This window comes from Gracilinanus agilis, chromosome 1 (assembly GCF_016433145.1).
Source record: "Gracilinanus agilis isolate LMUSP501 chromosome 1, AgileGrace, whole genome shotgun sequence".
Classification (NCBI taxonomy): domain Eukaryota; kingdom Metazoa; phylum Chordata; class Mammalia; order Didelphimorphia; family Didelphidae; genus Gracilinanus; species Gracilinanus agilis.
This window is the reverse complement of record NC_058130.1, coordinates 277,241,557-277,259,545: the sequence shown is the minus strand read 5'-3', so window position 1 is coordinate 277,259,545 and position 17,989 is coordinate 277,241,557. Positions and strand designations below refer to the sequence as shown.

Here is a 17,989-nt window from a genome sequence, read left to right as displayed (position 1 = left end):
ACTAGATTAAATTACTATGGTAATTTATTACTATATATTGTGTACCTAATCTATTCCACTGATCCACTGCTCCGTTTCTTAGCCAGTACCGGATTATTTTGATGATTACAATTCTGTAATATAGTTTTAAAATCTGTTACTATTAGACTGATTTCCTTTATGTTTTTTTCATTGATTCTCTTGATATCTTATCCTTTTAGTCTTCCACATGAACTTTGTTATTATTTTTTCTAGCTCTATAAAATAATTCTTTGGTAATTTGATTAGTATGGAATAGAATAAGTAAGTTTTATTATATTAGTTTTGTCTACACATGAAAAATTAATATTTCTTCAGTTGTTTAGATCTGTCTTTGAAAACTGTTTTGTAATTAATTTCATATGATTCCTGGATTTTTCTTGGCACATAGACTCTCAAGAGTTTTATGCATTTATTTTAAATAGCCTTTCTATTTCTTACTATTAGATTTTATGGGTAAATATATAAAATGATAATGATTTATGTAGGTTCATTTTATTTTGTTAAAACTTTGTTAAAGCTGTAAATTCTTTCAAATAGTTTTTTATTTGATTCTCTAGGTTTCTCCCAAGTATACCATCATATTATCTGCAAAGAGTTATTGTCTTGTTCCTCTTTGCCTATTTTTATTCTTTTTGTAAAGTTCTTTTCTTATTTTATTGCTCTAGCATGTCTAATCCTAATTAAATGACTTCTTTGAAGTCCTTCAGTAATAGACATTCTTGTTTCACACCATATCTTATTGCGAAGGCTTCCAATTTTTCTCCATTACAGATAATACCTGCTCTTTGTTTTAGATAGGTACTACTTATACTTTATTATTTCAATGAAAGGCTCCACTGATTCTCTACTTTTTAGTGTTGTTTTTGTTTTTGTTGTTGTTGTTATCAGAGGAATATCAGAAGTTTTGTATTTTATCAAAAGTTTTTTATTTATATAGCAATAAGATAAGAAAAAGAAATTTAAGCAATAAGTATAGGTCAAGAAAAAGTAAAATGATTTTTTCCCCAAAGTTATGGTATACCTAGAGAATTTGAGAAAATCAACTAAAAAATAATTGAAACAATTGCTTCAGCAAAGTTTTGGATTAAAAAAATAAATTTATGCAAGTCACCAGAATTTCTTCATAATACTAGTAAAACCCAGTAGGGAGAGATAAAAAGAGAAATTCCATTTAAAATAAATACAGAGAATGTGTATTTTACTTGGGAGTCTACCTAATATGATACTCTTAGGAACTACACATCTCTAAAACACTCTTTATATAAAGACATTTAAATAATTAGATAATATAACTAATTTAATATACTTATCCAGTGCCATAATAATCAAAAGATTATAGAACTGGAAAAAATAATGATATTTATCTGCAGGAATAAAAAGTCCAGAATCTCAAGAGAAATAGTTTTTAAAAATGAGAAAGACATGGACCTGGCAATATAAGATCTCAAACTATACTATAAAACTATATTCTACTATAAAATTGTTCTCGAAATAATTTGGTACTGGTTAAGAAATAAGTCAATCTGTGGAACAGATTAAACATATCATATTATTATTATTAGTTTTTAAAACCCTTACCTCCCATCTTGGAGTCATTACTATGTATTGGCTCCAAGGCAGAAGAGCGGTAAGGGTAGGCAATGGGGGTCAAATGACTTGCCCAGGGTCACACAACTGGGAAGTGTCTGAGGCTAGATTTGAACCTAGTCTCTAGGCCTGGTTCTCAATCCACTGAGCTACCCAGCTGCCTCCTAAACATACCATATTAGTCCGAATATAACATAGCCCCAAATACAGTGTGATCCCAAGTATTTTGAAGGGTAACTCAGAAAGAGGAATACAATATCTCAGTTTTAATTCTACAAGTGGATTGAGAGCCAGGCCTAAGATGGGAGGTCCTAGGTTCAAATATGACCTCAGATACTTCCTAGCTGCGTGACCCTGGGCAAGTCACTTAACCCCCATTGCCTAGTCTTTATTGTTCTTCTGCCTTGGAACCAATACATAGTATTGATTCTAAGGTGGAAGGTAAGGGTTAAAAAAAAAAAAGATTCAGTAAAACAATATATAGCAACTATGTGCAATAGTCTATGCACATGAAAAGAAGGGGGATGAAATGCAATCTCAATTCTTTTCTGGCCCCACACCTGCACATTATAATTCCAAACTCTCTTTTTTATAAAACCTTTACTTCTGTCTTAGAAACAAGTCTAAAATAGAAGGGTAAGGGCTAAGCAAATGGTGGTTAAGTGATTTGTCCAGGGTCATATAGCTAGGAAGTATCTGAGACCAGATTTGAACCCAGATCCTCCTGACTCCAAGCCTGGTGCTCTATCAATTATGTTATCTAGATGTTTCACCCCCAACTCTTAACTTTTAAAAATAATATCATCCTATAGAATTTTATCATAAAGACCTTTTCTCTTAAGTTTTGTTCTTTTTTAAACATTCTGCTTTCTACTAATATTGGTTACCAACTACATAGAGAGCATTGTGCTATATTTTATTCCTAGTAGGGATTCCAAAGAATCCAAATGAATAAATCCCCTAACTCCCTAACTTTGAGTCTGAATCTAATTTTGTAAAAGTAAACATTCTATAGTGTATATTTCTTCACCTAAAGGAGTTACCTAATGAAAAGTATTCATGCCATCTCACATGACATTCTTGTTGGTTCCTAGATGACAACCCCTTAGTACACTTTCCTCTTGAGATTTGAGTTTTTCTTTTTCCCACATGACTGGGTAAGGATCATCTTATTGTTCTTAGTCTCATGACTGTTAGGGGTTCTAGTGGAAAGTCACTGAAGAAAATGCCAATTCCTATAGAAATATTGTTATTAGTCATTAGATAACACTAAAATAATACTGTTAGTAAAATATAGCTGAAGTACTACTTCCTTGCAAGTAGCCTTTACCGATTTCTCTAGTTGTTAACAATCCTTTAGTCACCTTATATTTACTTTTTTATGTTATCTTCTACTATCTTTGAACATACTTCTAGTGAAATGTAAACTTGAGAGTATTACTGTGGTGAACTGGAAGCCCAACCCCGTGCTGGTTAGCTCAGGAGGCAAATGAGTCAAATTACAGCAAATGTGTTCTGATTAGCAGACATAGCCTAAGTTCTAAACTCTGAGTGACAGAGTGTGTGTGATTGTGAGCTAAAGAGTGAGAGTAGGGAGAAAGAGAAAGATGGACACAGAGAATGACTGAATCATGGGAAACCTAGGAGGCTCACAAGGGTGGAATCATGAAGACCTGGTTTATTGGGCATTTAATAGTGATTTTTATACATTCCATGAACAAAGAAGTTACTTGTCAGAAGTACATATTTTCTACATGCCGATTAAGAGTATTCAAGCCTCATCAAAGTATGCAGGCCAGTTAAAGGTACTCACCTATATAAGGGAGTAAATACAATTCAACAATACTAAATCTACAAGGTTTCTCCTTTGTGTGCTATCCAAGACATGAGAATAGTGCTGGTGACAGAGTAGAGAAGGTCACTCTGTCCTTGCAACATAACTCAACGTTTGTGATAACTAGTCAGGAATTTCTGGAGAGTAGAATTTGTGTAGTATGCATAGAAAAAGTATGAAGGTTGTTCTATCTGACATCAATCTTTAAGGCTATGCTAACATGGTCAATAATATTTCAGTCCATCAGGAATGTTTTAAGCCAATTAAGAAGAGTCAATTAGAAAAGTCATATGTCTGTGACATGATTTGTGGACCTCTAGGTCCTTGCCAGTAGTCTGGGGTAGGTTTTTTTTTTAAATTTTAAACATTTATTAATATTTATATTTTAGAAAAGTTAACATGGTTACATGATTTATGCTCTTACTTTCCCCTTCACCCCCGACCTCCCCTAGCCAATATGCATTTCCACTGGTTTTAACATGTGTCATTAATCAAGACCTATTTCCAAATTGTTGATAGTTGCATTGGTGTGGTAGTTTCGAGTCTACATCCCCAATCATGTCCTCATCAACCCATGTATTCAAGCAGTTGATTTTCTTCTGTGTTTCCTCTCCTGCTGTTCTTCCTCTGAATGTGGGTAGCGTCTTTACCATAAATCCCTCAGAATTGTCCTGGGTCATTGCATTGCTGCTAGTACAGAAGTCCATTACATTTCTATTTTACCACAGTATATCAGTCTCTGTGTACAGTGTTCTTCTGGCTCTGCTCCTTTCACTCTGCATCAGTTCCTGGAGGTCTTTCCAATTCACATGGAATTCCTCCAGTTTATTATTCCTTTGAGCACAATAGTATTCCATCACCAGCATATACCACAGTTTGTTCAGCCATTCCCCAATTGAAGGGCATACCCTCATTTTCCAGTTTTTTGCCGCCACAAAAAGTGCAGCTATAAATATTTTCATACAAGTCTGTTTATCTATGATCTCTTTGGGGTACAATCCCAACAATGGTATGGCTGGATCAAAGGGTAGTCATTCTTTTATAGCCCTTTGAGCATAGATCCAAATTGCCATCCAGAATGGTTGGATCAGTTCACAGCTCCACCAGCAATGCATTAATGTCCCAATTTTGCCACATCCCCTCCAGCATTCATTACTCTCCCCTTCTTTCATTTTAGCCAATCTGCTAGGTTAGAGGTGATACCTCAGAGTTGTTTTGATTTGCATTTCTCTAATTATTAGAGATTTAGAACACTTTCTCATGTGCTTATTGATACTTCTGATTTCTTTACCTGAAAATTGCCTATTCATGTCTCTTGCCCATTTATCAATGGAAGAATGGCTTGATTTTTTTTTTTTAATTTTAAACCCTTAACTTCTGTGTATTGACTTATAGGTGGAAGATTGGTAAGGATAGGCAATGGGGGTCAAGTGACTTGCCCAGGGTCACACAGCCCAGGGAAGTGTCTGAGGCCGGATTTGAACCTAGGACCTCCTGTCTCTAGGCCTGGCTCTCAATCCACTGAGCTACCCAGCTGCCCCCTGGCTTGATTTTTTATACTATTGATTTAACTCCTTATATATTTGAGTAATTAGACCCTTGTCAGAGGTTTTTGTTATAAAGATTTTTTTCCCAATTTGTTGTTTCCCTTCTGTTCTTGGCTACATTGTTTTGGTTTGTACAAAAGCTTTTTAGTTTTATATAATCAAAATCATTTATTTTACATTTTGTAATTTTCTCTAACTCTTGTTTGGTTTTAAAATCTTTCCTTTCCCAGAGATCTGACAAGTATACTATTCTGTGTTCACTTAACTTATTTATAGTTTCCCTCTTTATGTTCAAGTCATTCACCCATTCTGAATTTATCTTGGTGTAGGGTGTGAGATGTTGATCTAAACCTAATCTCTCCCATATTGTTTTCCAAATTTCCCAGCAGTTTTTGTCAAATAGTGGATTTTTGTCCCCAAAATTGGGCTTTTTGGGTTTATCATATACTGTCTTGCTGATGTCACTTACCCCAAGTCTATTCTACTGATCCTCCCTTCTGTCTCTTAGCCAGTACCATATTGTTTTGATGACTGCTGCTTTATAGTATAGTTTAATATCTGGTACTGCTAGGCCACCTTCCTTCACATTTTTTTTTTCATTATTTTCCTTGATATTCTTGATCTTTTGTTCCTCCAAATGAAATTTGTTATAGTTTTTCCTAATTCAGTGAAAAAATTTTTTGGTAGTTTGATAGGTATGGCACTAAGTAGGTAAATTAATTTGGGTAGAATGGTCATTTTTATTATGTTAGCTCATCCTACCCATGAGCAATCAATGTTTTTCCAATTGTTTAGATCTAGTTTTAATAGTTTGGAAAGTGTTTTGTAGTTGTTTTTGTATAATTCCTGTGTTTGTTTTGGGTAGATAGATTCCTAAGTATTTTATATTATCTAGGGTGATTTTAAATGGTGTTTCTCTTTCTATCTCTTGCTGCTGTGATGTGTTGCGTTCAGAGTCCGCGAGTTCCTCAGCCTCTTGGAGGGTCCCAAGTCTTGCTGCTCCCAGAACAAGCCCTGGTGAGCTGCCAGTGACCCAATGGGTGCCCCAAACCTGCTCTGACTCCTGTGCGCTGGCTTTGGCGTGGTAGGTGGTGTGGGGTGCTGGAGGGGGTTGCTCCGCTCGTGTTTTCGTGGGAGCTGTTTCACCCCTTTATAGCATGGAAATGCCCCGTTTCCACGTACCTCCGATGCTGTGCCCTGTTGTGGGGTCCCTTCTTTCCTCTGGATTTGTTTTTATGTCTTCTTGAGGAGTCCTATATGCGTTGGTCTAGGAGAAGTCAAGCAGCTGCTTTTTACTCTGCCACTATCTTAACCCGGAATCGGGAAGCCAGATGTCTGGGGTAGGTTTTACAAAACATGTCTCTAGCCCTTCTCTGCCTGGAAGGGCCTCGGGATGTATTATATTACCTCATTTTTATATCTTGCCTTTCACAGTATCTGACATAGTAATGCTTGTGATTTGATTACTTATATATTTTTCATTTTCTACTTTCTTTGTTTCTTCTTATAACACTTAATATTCCCACCCCCCCAAAAGAAACCCTTCTTTTGTACTTTTGTACTTTGTTTTGCTTTTTTTCTTTCCTAGTGTCTTTATATGCAAGCTTACTTAATACATTTTTGTGGTACTAACTCTCTAACAGAAGAGTTCAGAAAGTATTTGTTTCTAGATATGTTGGCCTAGAACAATCTCATAAAAGTGAAATAAACTCTTCACTAGAGAAAATAAGTCTCTCCACTAGAGACAGAAGCAGTAGATGTAGCTACAAATGACAATGCCAACAAAAGACAGAGGTAGCCTTGGGAAGAAAGAGTGAATGCTAATTTTGTTATCAAATCTTCTGGATGACATGTTTTTAGACCAAGTATAAGAGTAAAAGAATTGGAAATGGAGGAGCAGCAAGGTATATCCTATTGCTGGAAGGTGGAGCTTTGAAGAGGTGTTGCTATGCCCCTTTCTTGGCTAAGAGCAGGGGTTTTCTTGGGATTGTTCCTTTCTCCAGTGGCATGGGAGTCTAACACAATTCTTCCCTCACATGGGGACTCATGTTAGAAAATGTAATTAACTGTAAGAATCCTATAACAGCCATGTAGTAGAAGAAATTACATGATTCCTTTTTATCTGTTATGTAAAAGAAATTTATAAATAAATAAAACTATTATAAATAGAATACATGTGAGTATTTTTGGATGTTAAAAAGCTAATGTCTAATTTGTGTATGAAAAATGTCTCAGAAATAATTTGTATGATAGAGGCAATATTTTTAATATGCAATTTGGATTTCTTGGTCTTATGTTTTGGATATTCATGCCTTATTTTGTGGAGAAGTGAATATTAGTACATAGAAGCACAGAAAAGTAGTGCTAAAGGTTTTTTCAACATCTACTTATGTCTTACACCTATAAATTTAGTAAAGTTTCATGACATTTATTCCCATTAGAAATTTTTGGCAATGAAAGAAACTAAAAATGTCACAATCTTAAAGTCTGGATTTTTGAGATAACTTATTTATATTATTAATGTAAATTTAATTGCTTGAGATGAGTTTTGCACTGACTGAGTTTTTTCTTTTCTAACAAAAGAAATTATCAGTTTGCATTTTAGAAAATGAGATGAAATCTGTAAGAATTAAGAATTTCTTATCATAGAAACTTTTCCCTGAAAAGGTTAGATGAGAATTAGATATTTTATAATCAGTTATTTTTTATTCCAGTCCCAGATAGCTTTAACAGAAATAATTTCAACAAAACTTGTGATCCTTATACCCTTTTAGTGAGAATAATTGAGTGTTTGAATGGAAATAAGAAAATTAATTCAAAAAAATTTTCCTAAAGAATGGTCAACTTCAGAATTTCAAATTTTGTACATAAAATCCTCATGTAATATGTAAAAGTTGTTGCAATAGAGTATATTTTTTATTTCTAAAAATCTCACATATTTATTTCCAAGTTTGAGATCATATTATACATACTCCTTTTTGTGTTGATAAACTTAAAGAAACATTTAATCCTCAGTAGAACAAAATAAATCTTTTGCATTAGGAAGCTAGAGATTCAGGTCTTAACTCTGTGGGCAAGTTGACCTTCTTTTTCCTTAGTTTCCTCATTTGTAATGGTTCAGTGGATTGAGAACCAGACCCAGAAAGAGGAGTTCGGAGGTTCAGATCTGACCTCAGACGCTTCCTACCTGTGTGAATCTGGGAAAGTTATATGACCCCCATTGCCCAGCTCTCACCACTCTTCTTCAATAATCACACATTATTGATTCTAAGACAAAAGGTAAGGATTTTAAAAAAGAGAAGTTACTGGCTTCCTATGTTTTAGAAAAAAATCTAAAACTTTTTTTGTTAGAGTTTAATTATAGACTTAGCTCCTTCTCTAGCCCTAGTATTTATGAGTATTTCAAATTTTCACTTGTAATTCAAGAATTTAGAATATATTTTCCTATGCAAATAGTAATTGCTAATTAGATCCCCAGGACAACCTACAAAATTCCATTTAATCTGCCACTATCAAACGCCCTTGGAGGTTCTCCTTCCTTGTCATCTTCTCCATTTCATTCTCTGCACTGTCCAGTGCCTGCTCTCAGCCTTTCTCATTGATTGAATGACTCTTCATTCTGGTTACCATTACCATTTGAAAAAGCAACATATATTCTAACTTCTGTCACCAACATGTGAGTGCTCCTGCAGCTGAAAAGAGAAGAGATGCCAATACTACTGCAGACAAGAGACTAGAGACTTCCTTTATAATTTCATCCTAAATCTGCCACTTACCGTGTGTAATCATTGGTCAAGTCACTTAACTGCTCAGGACCTTTCTGTAAAATGAAGAGAATGGATAAGATGACTTGTAAATGCTAGTTGATTGATTGATTGACTGTATGGCTCCTCACAGCTTTTAATTTGTCTTCTGTGATCTTTTTACTTTATGTACCTAGCACCTCTTTCTCAAGAATTTTTATATCAGTAATGTAAAAAAAAGTGAAATAGTTGCAAGAATTTGTAGTATGCAGGATTAATAACTAACTGCCTCCTTGACCTTTCCAACCCTACTTTGAACTGAACCCCTCAATTGAGTTACTCAATATTGAAATACTCATTTGAGTACCTTGACCATTTGGTATTTTCTCTTGTCCTTTTACTAGCAAGTTCCTATTACATGTTCCCTGAATGGCTGTAATTCAGAGTCATTGTCTGCCAATGCAAAAATTCCTCTCCCTTCCCCTCTCCTCCAGGAAAAAAACATTTCCTGCTCTCTTCCTTAGGATTTTTTTGATTTGCATTTCTCTGGTTATTAGTGTTTTGGAACATTCTTTTATATGGTTATTTGCAGTTCTTTTTAAAACTATTTGTCATGTATCTTTTTACCACTTGTCTTGTGGTAAATGACTTTTAAATATTTCTGTTATCTATATTTCCATATTCAGAATTTATGGACAATCTTATTTCTTACATTATGGTGTCCAGGTTTTCTGATTTATTATGTTCTTCTCCTGTGATCTTTATGTTGTCTTTATGCAACTTGTCTTTGAGATCAATATATCTGTATGTATATATATATATATATATATTATGTTTTTGGGATAAAGTTTTGCTTACGTAGAGATCATGCATCTTTTTTTAACTTTACTTACTGATTTTTACTTTTCTGCATGCTTACCCCAATCATTCCCCAGACTCTATCATGTTCTGATTGTTTCTTTCATTGTGTACTCTGCAAACTCTTGCTCAGTGATTAACAAGTGCCTCTTTAACCTACATCTTTTTCATTTAAACAAAATTGAAAACTCATGGAAACCTGGCTGTCTACAGAAGACGACTTGTCCACTGCCAATCTGGGCAATGTTATTCATTCCTCTCATATTTTCTGGCACATTTGCTATGAAGTATGCATACTCCTTTTTGCCTCTTGACAATCCTTTTATTGATTATAATTTTATTAATTTCTTGTCAATAAAAGATGTGTCTACATAATTAGGATTTGCTTCCCAGGATTCTAAATCCCAGCTTCCCATGTTTCTTCTCACGTTAAGTAGTAACGTACGTAAGATATATTTTGATGTGATCCTTCCCCTCATGCTCTTTTCCCCTAATCACAACTGGGAAAGTTGGGTAAGTGCCAGGCAGGAGAATTTTTCTGACATGGCTTTACTCAGGCTTTTACTTTTGTTCTTGTATTTTTTCTACTTTAAGTGATTATTAGTAAACTTTATAAAACATAATACTTGGAATTATTGGATATTAATTTTAATCTTACATTTCTAATATTTCTGCATTTCTACATTTTTAGGGTACATTATCTATTATCTATTTTGTAAAGGTGTCTTACATATGTATATTTCTTAAATTCCTATTTTATAATCACCAGAAATCTATCATATTTAAATTTTCTACAATTTTCTTCAGATTCTTTATTTTTACTTGACATTTTGTTAGATTTTTTTCTAGATCTGAAAGGAGGTATGGTAAGATTCCAAATTTTTATAGTTTTGCTTTCAATTTCTTCCAGTACTTTAGTTAGCTTTTCCTTTAAGTACTAAGATGCTATCCCATTGAATGTATATATTATGTATATAGTATTAAAATTGTTTCCATATCTATGATACCATTAATTATAATGTAATTATGTTTACTAACCCTAACTCTAAATAAACATGATGATCTCTTTTATTCATGACTATTTTTATTGTTTTCTTTTCTGAGATCATGATTGCTACCTCTGCTTTGCTGAATTTACTTAAAGCATAATAAAATCTCCTCTAGATCTTTATTTTTTTATTGTGTAAAAACCCTTGTTTCATATGTGTTTCTTGCAAATAACATGTTGTAGTATTCTGTTTTCTAACTGAGTAGAAAGTTGGCCAGTCATTCTCATTGGTTTGGTGACTTTCTGATGAGGCTAGGGATTATGGGGGAAATACGTGAGCCATGAATTGCTTCTTTTAGTTTAGTTTAGTTAGTGAACCTGGGAGATATCACTAGCACCTATCATAATGCCTTATACATAGAAAATCCTTAATAAATATAAGTTGAATATAATTGAATATCCCTCATAATATTACTCAGAAAATCTGAAGGGAGAGAAAAACATACTAAAGATAAAATCTAGCAATGAAGAGATAGCTGTCTTGGGTTCCTTCCTTAAATGGAAGTTCTAGGAGGAGCTTTCCATCACCACCTTCTGTGAGAAGGAGGGGCTCCAGGGTCAGGGATAATGATGGTGAAATGGGAATTCCAGAGTGGAAGTGAATTTACAGGATAATAAAGTTCAAAGAAGTACTATCCAGTACCTACTTATATGTACTTTTCTTTAAATCATCTACAGATAGAGGAAAGAAGTAGAGCAGAAAAATTTGAGAATCTCAAACTTAATTACTGAATATGTCAATAATGTGATTTAAGTTTTTAATATATTTTTCCCATCTTCACATAGATTAGATCCCTGCTTTGTCATAGGCTTTAATGGTAACCTTTCATTCCTGGAAATATCTTTAGACCTTTATTATGGAATCTTCTCAAATGGTATCTGAAACTAGCCCAATGACTTTCAGATCATGCTTTTTTATTGCTTGAATTTCCTTAAAACCCAAGTATGAAAATAGGAGTCTGCTGTAAGCTCAAAATTAGAAATGAAAGTCAACTGGTAAATAGAATCATTTCAATAAATAGCCAAATTGATTCTAATATAATCAGGCTTTATTTGTTTCTTGAACTTTTTTCTTTTTAATGTCATCAGAGAACTAATATAAGTTCCCCAATGTCAGAAATGGCAATTAAAAGTGGAATTGAATATGCATCTAAGCATGTGGAAGTGCTATGGATAGCTCCATCATTAACTTTCAGAGCCATTAGAGACTATAGTTGCCTCTTGATCATTGGTTTATAGATTAAGTACTTTTTAGATTATCCTTGGCAATTTAAACCCACAGAGTGATCCTCTTATCTATCATATTTCTGGGCCATTTTCTTCACTACATCAGTTGATACACAAACTGTTCTAATAATAGGAAGATACCAAAAACTAAATTTTCTTAGAAGAAATAATATAATGTATTTGTTCCAGATCTGTATTCTACTTGCTATAAAATATTATTATCTAACATAATGAAAAAAGATTTCAAATATTAGAAGGAAAAATAATCTTGATTCATTTTAAATTTTTTCATTGCTCAAAATCAGAGATAAATGAAAGAATTCCTTTGCCCTCTTACTTTTCTTAAAAAATTAGTAAATAGTTTTACCTTCTAATCATATGTTTCATTATCAATTAATAATATAGTATTCCAGTGGGTCCCATTTATTAAAATATAGATCATCCAAAAACTAGTTGAAGAGATCCATCTGTGATTAATTTTTTTGGATAGCAAATTAAGAACATCTACTACAGGCACAGAAAGATTGAAATCTGTATCAACTGAAGGAGTAACCATTAGGATCCAATCTGGATAGTTAATGAGATACTAAATATGTCATTGGGATGAAGTAAACTGATCACTAAGATGGCAATTGGCACTTTAAAAATCTGCTCCCCACCTCCCCAATTAAAATTGCCTGGTTTTCCTGTAAGAAGTATAAGCACTAACCATTTTTTTTAACTAGAGTTGCTTCATATTTTTTCTCACTTCAGGAACTTTAAATGTTGACAGGAACTAGCCTTCTTTGCTATTTAAGTTCATCCAATTTTACCTCATTAGGTTTCTTGATGTTTTAGACTCTGGAGCCAGCCAAATTTGCTTTATTTCTATTATGAAATTTCTATTTTGGAGAGGTTTGAGATGTTGTGAGAAAATGTCTAGTTCTCCATTTTGTTGGTCACCTGACTTAGAAGTTAAATTATTTTATAATTGTATCCTTGTCTTTAGTCTGTCCTTGCTCTGATCTGTTAACATCTATAGCAATCATCTTATTTCACAGTTCTGGTCATACTCTGCTCAAAAATCTTCATTGGTTTTCATTTATCAATTTAGCCAGCTATGTGCAATATACTGGACAGGAGACCTAAAAATATGGCACTATAGTTAATAATAATAATGGATGAAATTTGCTACATTGAAGTTTAGAAAGTACTTTATGTACATTAAGTTATTTGGCTTTCAAAATAAACCTATGAGGTAGCTACTACAAGTACTTTTATCCCTGTTTTACAGAAGAGGAAACTAAGGCTTAGATTAAATGAGTTGCCCCTGGTATTTCTATTAAGTGTCTGAAATGGGATTTAAACCTGTCTCTTTTCATATGTAAAATACACTTTTCTTTCAAGGAATTTATAATCTACTATGAAAAAACCAAACATGCACACTAGAAAGTATGGCTTAAGAGACAGATACTGAAACAGTTAAAAAGGGAAAGTCTAGACTATGATATCTTTGGAAAGAAATCACTCTCATTTGTCAAAGTGGGCTTAATTCTACAAATCCCTTTGGACAACTTCATTAGTATCTCCCTGTATGCCTTCTTGAATGTGATGATCTAGCATAAACTCAAATACATCCAGTAAGGCTTCAGACCAAACAACCAGACCATGTTTCATATCCCATTTAGTTTTCAACCCTGGTATCTTGCTATCCAATTCTGCTATTGCCCTTCTTTCCCAAAGTAAGATATCATCTCCAGAATCACCAGAATAAAAGTACCTCTAGTCCCTGAAAGAGTTATTAATACATTTGGCTCAAGAACTCTCCTGAGTTAGATTAGTGAATGAGTGAGCATTAATCCACTAGCCACCCTGCTGTCTTTTCTGTTGCCCTATCCTTACTCTCACATACTGCCTTATTTTGGATTCAATAATGAAACTAGTACTGACTTCTGGAAAGGTGGGGCAGGTGACTGAATCAATTTGCCATCCCTTAGATTCTATATTCTCTGGCTACCATGCTCTGTGAAGGCATTGCTTTTTCATTTAGAATCTAAGCTCCTTGAGGTTAGGCACTATCATTTTTGTGTTTTTTAGGCCCTTCAGCTAACAGTGCCTAACGCATGGTAAGAGCTTAATAATTGCTCCTTCCTTCCTTCCTTCCTTCCTTCCTTCCTTCCTTCCTTCCTTCCTTCCTTTCATAAAAGCCATTATCCTTGAGTTTAAGGCACTCTATAATCTACTTCAGCTTCCCCTTTTCAGTCTTATCTCTTAAAACTCTGGGTTATACTTCCTTTGTTTCTGTCAAATGATCTAGTTGCTATAATACTTCCAACATCTCCAGAATTCTTTCTGCCTTTTAAAACCAAGACTGGTGGGGATTCTGGGAAGATGGTGGCTTAGACAGAGCCAATATTAAAACCTCTGCACCCTTCCACACTGAGAAAGAAAACAATGCGCTTCAAGAAAGAGGACCAAATCTAACAACAGGACAGAGCAGGGGGAATCCTACTGCTGGACAGCTAAGAGGTAAGCCAAGAAAAAGACTTGAATTCTTGAACTGTTCGGTCTGAGGGTATATAAGGGGAATCCCAGGACCCCTTCCCTACGTGCTGTGTGGAGTCTCTAGTGGCCCCTGAAATCTCAGGGTGGGCGGGTGCACCGGAGCCAGAGCTGAACACAGGCACCAGGGAGGTGACTGGAGGAGAAAGGCAGAGAAACATAACAAAAACTCCCAGAAGATGGTGGCTTAGAGAGAGCCAAACCTCAGACCTCAGACCACTTGGCTTCATCACATAGAGAACAAAGGGCTTCAAGAGGAAAGAAAACCAGATCAAACACAAGGACAGAGCATGGGGACCCTGCTGCTGGACAGCTCAGCTGAGCAAAAACACTCCTTGTCCCACTACTTTTTTTTCCCCCTTCTTGAGGTTTTAGTGGAAGGGCAGACTAATCCAACCAATACAGGTTTAATCCCGTCAATTGGTAAGACAAGAAGTCTTCAGAGAGCAGAGAAAGTAACTATAAACCTCCATTGCCAGCTAGGGGAAGATCTTTCATCAAAGCTCATTAAATCCATCTGCTCTAACTAGCAAAAGAGAAAATAAAAAAAATATGAGTAAAAAACAGAAAAACAGAAAAGAAATGACAATTGACAGCTTCTTTCAAGGAAGTGAAAAGAGAGCAAATGAAATAGAAATAGAAGAAGAGGAAGAAGTTCCAGAAAATTGGACACAGGCTTTGGAAGATCTCAAAATTCAATTAACTCATGAACTTCAGGAACTCAAAAAGCAATCAAGAGGGGCTGAAGAACAATTTGAAAAAGGAAATACATGAACTAAAACAAAAAAATAAAGTCTTAAAAGCCAGAATTGGCCAGCTTGAAAATGAAACAAAGAAGGCAAAAAGATGATCTACAAGGAAAACTAGACCAGAAGGAGGATGACCAAAAAGCCAGGCATGAAATTCAGTCTTTAAAAAATAGAACTCAACAACTAGAAGCAAATGACTTCACAAGGCAGCAAGAATATATAAAACAAAATTAAAAAATGAAAAATTTGAGGAGAATCAACTAAAAAGTTAGTGGAAATAATCAACAAAGCAAAGTTGCAGGATACAAAATAAATGCATGTAAATCATTAGCATTTCTATATATTTCCAACACATCACAGCAGCAAGAGGTAGGAAGAGAAACACCATTTAAAATCCCCTTAGACAATATAAAATACTTAGGAATCTATCTAGCAAAACAAACACAGGAATTAAACGATTACAAGTACAAAAAACTTTCCAAACAATTACAACTAGATCTAGACAATTGGAAAAACATTGATTGCTCATGGGTAGGAAGAGCTAACATAATAAAAATAACCATTCTACCCAAATTAATTTACTTATTGAGTGCCATACTACCAAGAGACTTTTTTTACTGAATTAGAAAAAAAACTATAACAAAAGTTCATTTGGAAGAACAAAAGATCAAAAATATCAAGGAAAATAATGAAAAAAAAACCATGAAGGAAGGTGTCCTAGCAGTAACAGATATTAAACTATACTATAAAGCAGCAGTCATCAAAACAATATGGTACTAGCTAAGAAACAGAAGGGAGGATCAGTGGAATTGACTGGTGGTAAGTGACATCAGCAAGATAGTGTATGATAAACCCAAAGAGCCCAAGTTTTGGGACAAAAATCCACTATTTGACAAAAACTGCTAGGAAAATTGTAAAACAATATGGGAGAGATTAGGTTTAGATCAATATCTCAAACCCTACACCAAGATAAATTGAGAATGGGTGAATGACTTGAATATGAAGAAGGAAACTGTAAGTAAATTAAGTGTCAGATCTCTTGGAAAGGAAAGATTTTAAAACCAAGCAAGAGTTAGAAAAAATTACAAAATGTAAAATAAATAATTTTGATTATATTAAATTAAAAAGGTTTTGTTAAAAAAAAAAAACAAGGCAACCAAAATCAGAAGGGAAACAACAAACTGGGAAAAAAAACTTTATAACAAAAAACTATGACAGAGGTCTAATTACTCAAATATACAAGGAGCTAAATCAATTGTATAAAAAATCAAGCCATTCCCCAATTGATAAATGAGAAGGGACCCATTTATAGGCAATTTTCAGATAAAGAAATCAAAACTATCAATAAGCACATGAGAAAGTGTTCTAAATCTCTAATAATTAGAGAGATGCAAATCAAAACAACTCTGAGGTACTACCTCACACCTTGCAGATTGGCTAAAATGATAGCAGGGGAGAGTAATAAATGTTGGAGGGGATGTGGCCAAATTGGGACATTAATGCATTGTTGGTGGAGTTGTGAACTGATCCAACCATTCTGGATGGCAATTTGGAACTATGCCCAAAGAACTCTAAAATTCATCTAAAAATCTAAAAATAGATTCAGGCCTAGCTGCAGGAGTTCTAGGGTTCAAAGTTTCTTAACTCATGTTACCTATCCCTTATCATTCTGCCTTTCATTCTAAGGCATTAGGTAAGGGTTTAAAAAGGGGGGAAAAAAGAAATCTTTTTAGACTTAATTGACTATTGAATTGAATTAAAACAAAATCTTGATGGATCTCTATATTTGGCATAGATGGCTTAAATTTAATGAAGAGTTGGATGATATGTATTTCATAAGAGTATTTCAACTAGTAGCATTTAGAAGCATTCAACATCATCTGTGTATTGGAAATATACTAAATTAACTCAATGTATTTTTGGTATTATTGTATAACTAAGGTTATGAAAATTCTCATGTTTAATAAATGACTGTGCCATCAGGATAAACCAGTATTAGTGGAATGGTGAATAACATACCAAAATGGCTATTTTAAAAGTATGTGATTTTAAAATTCCTTTGTCTTTTGTTTGTAGGTACAATTAAAAACCAGTGTTTCTAGTCAGTATGTGATTCGGACACAACCAACCAATAGGTGCCTCTCTACACTAGAATGTGCAGCTGTTGCACTTGCCATCTTGGAGAAAAATGATCACATTCAAGAGGTAATTGAAGAAAATTATTCTTTGATTAAAGAATACACATTTGAGTAGGAAAATATAATTTTTGTGTGAAAAGGTAGAAATAACACTTACCATAATCATAATATGAGTAATAGATGAAATAATAACTTATTTTTATTGTTGTTTGTATCTCATAAAACCATTCACTCTTAACAACTTGGGACATAGAAATATAAATAGGATTATTTCATTTTGCATAGAATTTATTTGAGACTCAGTTGAGGTTATCATTTGCCCAGTCCCCTAGCTAATAAGAGACAATGCTTAGGATTGGAACTCATATCTTTGGATTCAGGATCTACACCTCTTTCTACTGCATGCTTTTTGATATAGAGTAGAAATATAGATAGCCCTGTATTCTATAAAGCTTTTCCTTGATATTTATACTTTATACTAAGCTATTCAAACAGTTCTTACAGCACACTAAAATATCTCAAATAGCAAAATGTTATTACTTTGAGCCTTTTGTGAAAATTTTGCTTCTGCGTTGGCTTTTATCAAGTTTACTCAAGTCTATTTTCTGTCAGTCTCTTTTAAGAATTATGACATCCTAAAACAAAAGTATATTTTATTTTTTTATTTGAGTATTTTTATAGGTAAGAGTATAGAAA

The 17,989-nt window shown here is 34.0% G+C and overlaps 1 protein-coding gene across 1 annotated transcript in view; it reads left to right on the top strand.

The window, feature by feature from the left end:
• The window catches only part of DTWD2 (DTW domain containing 2), a 104,191-nt gene that overhangs the window by 77,089 nt on the left and 9,113 nt on the right, over nt 1-17,989 (top strand). Inside the window, exon 5 of the mRNA XM_044657586.1 lies at nt 17,232-17,360. Coding sequence (XP_044513521.1) covers nt 17,232-17,360 — 129 coding nt within the window. The remainder of the gene's footprint in view (nt 1-17,231; nt 17,361-17,989) is intronic.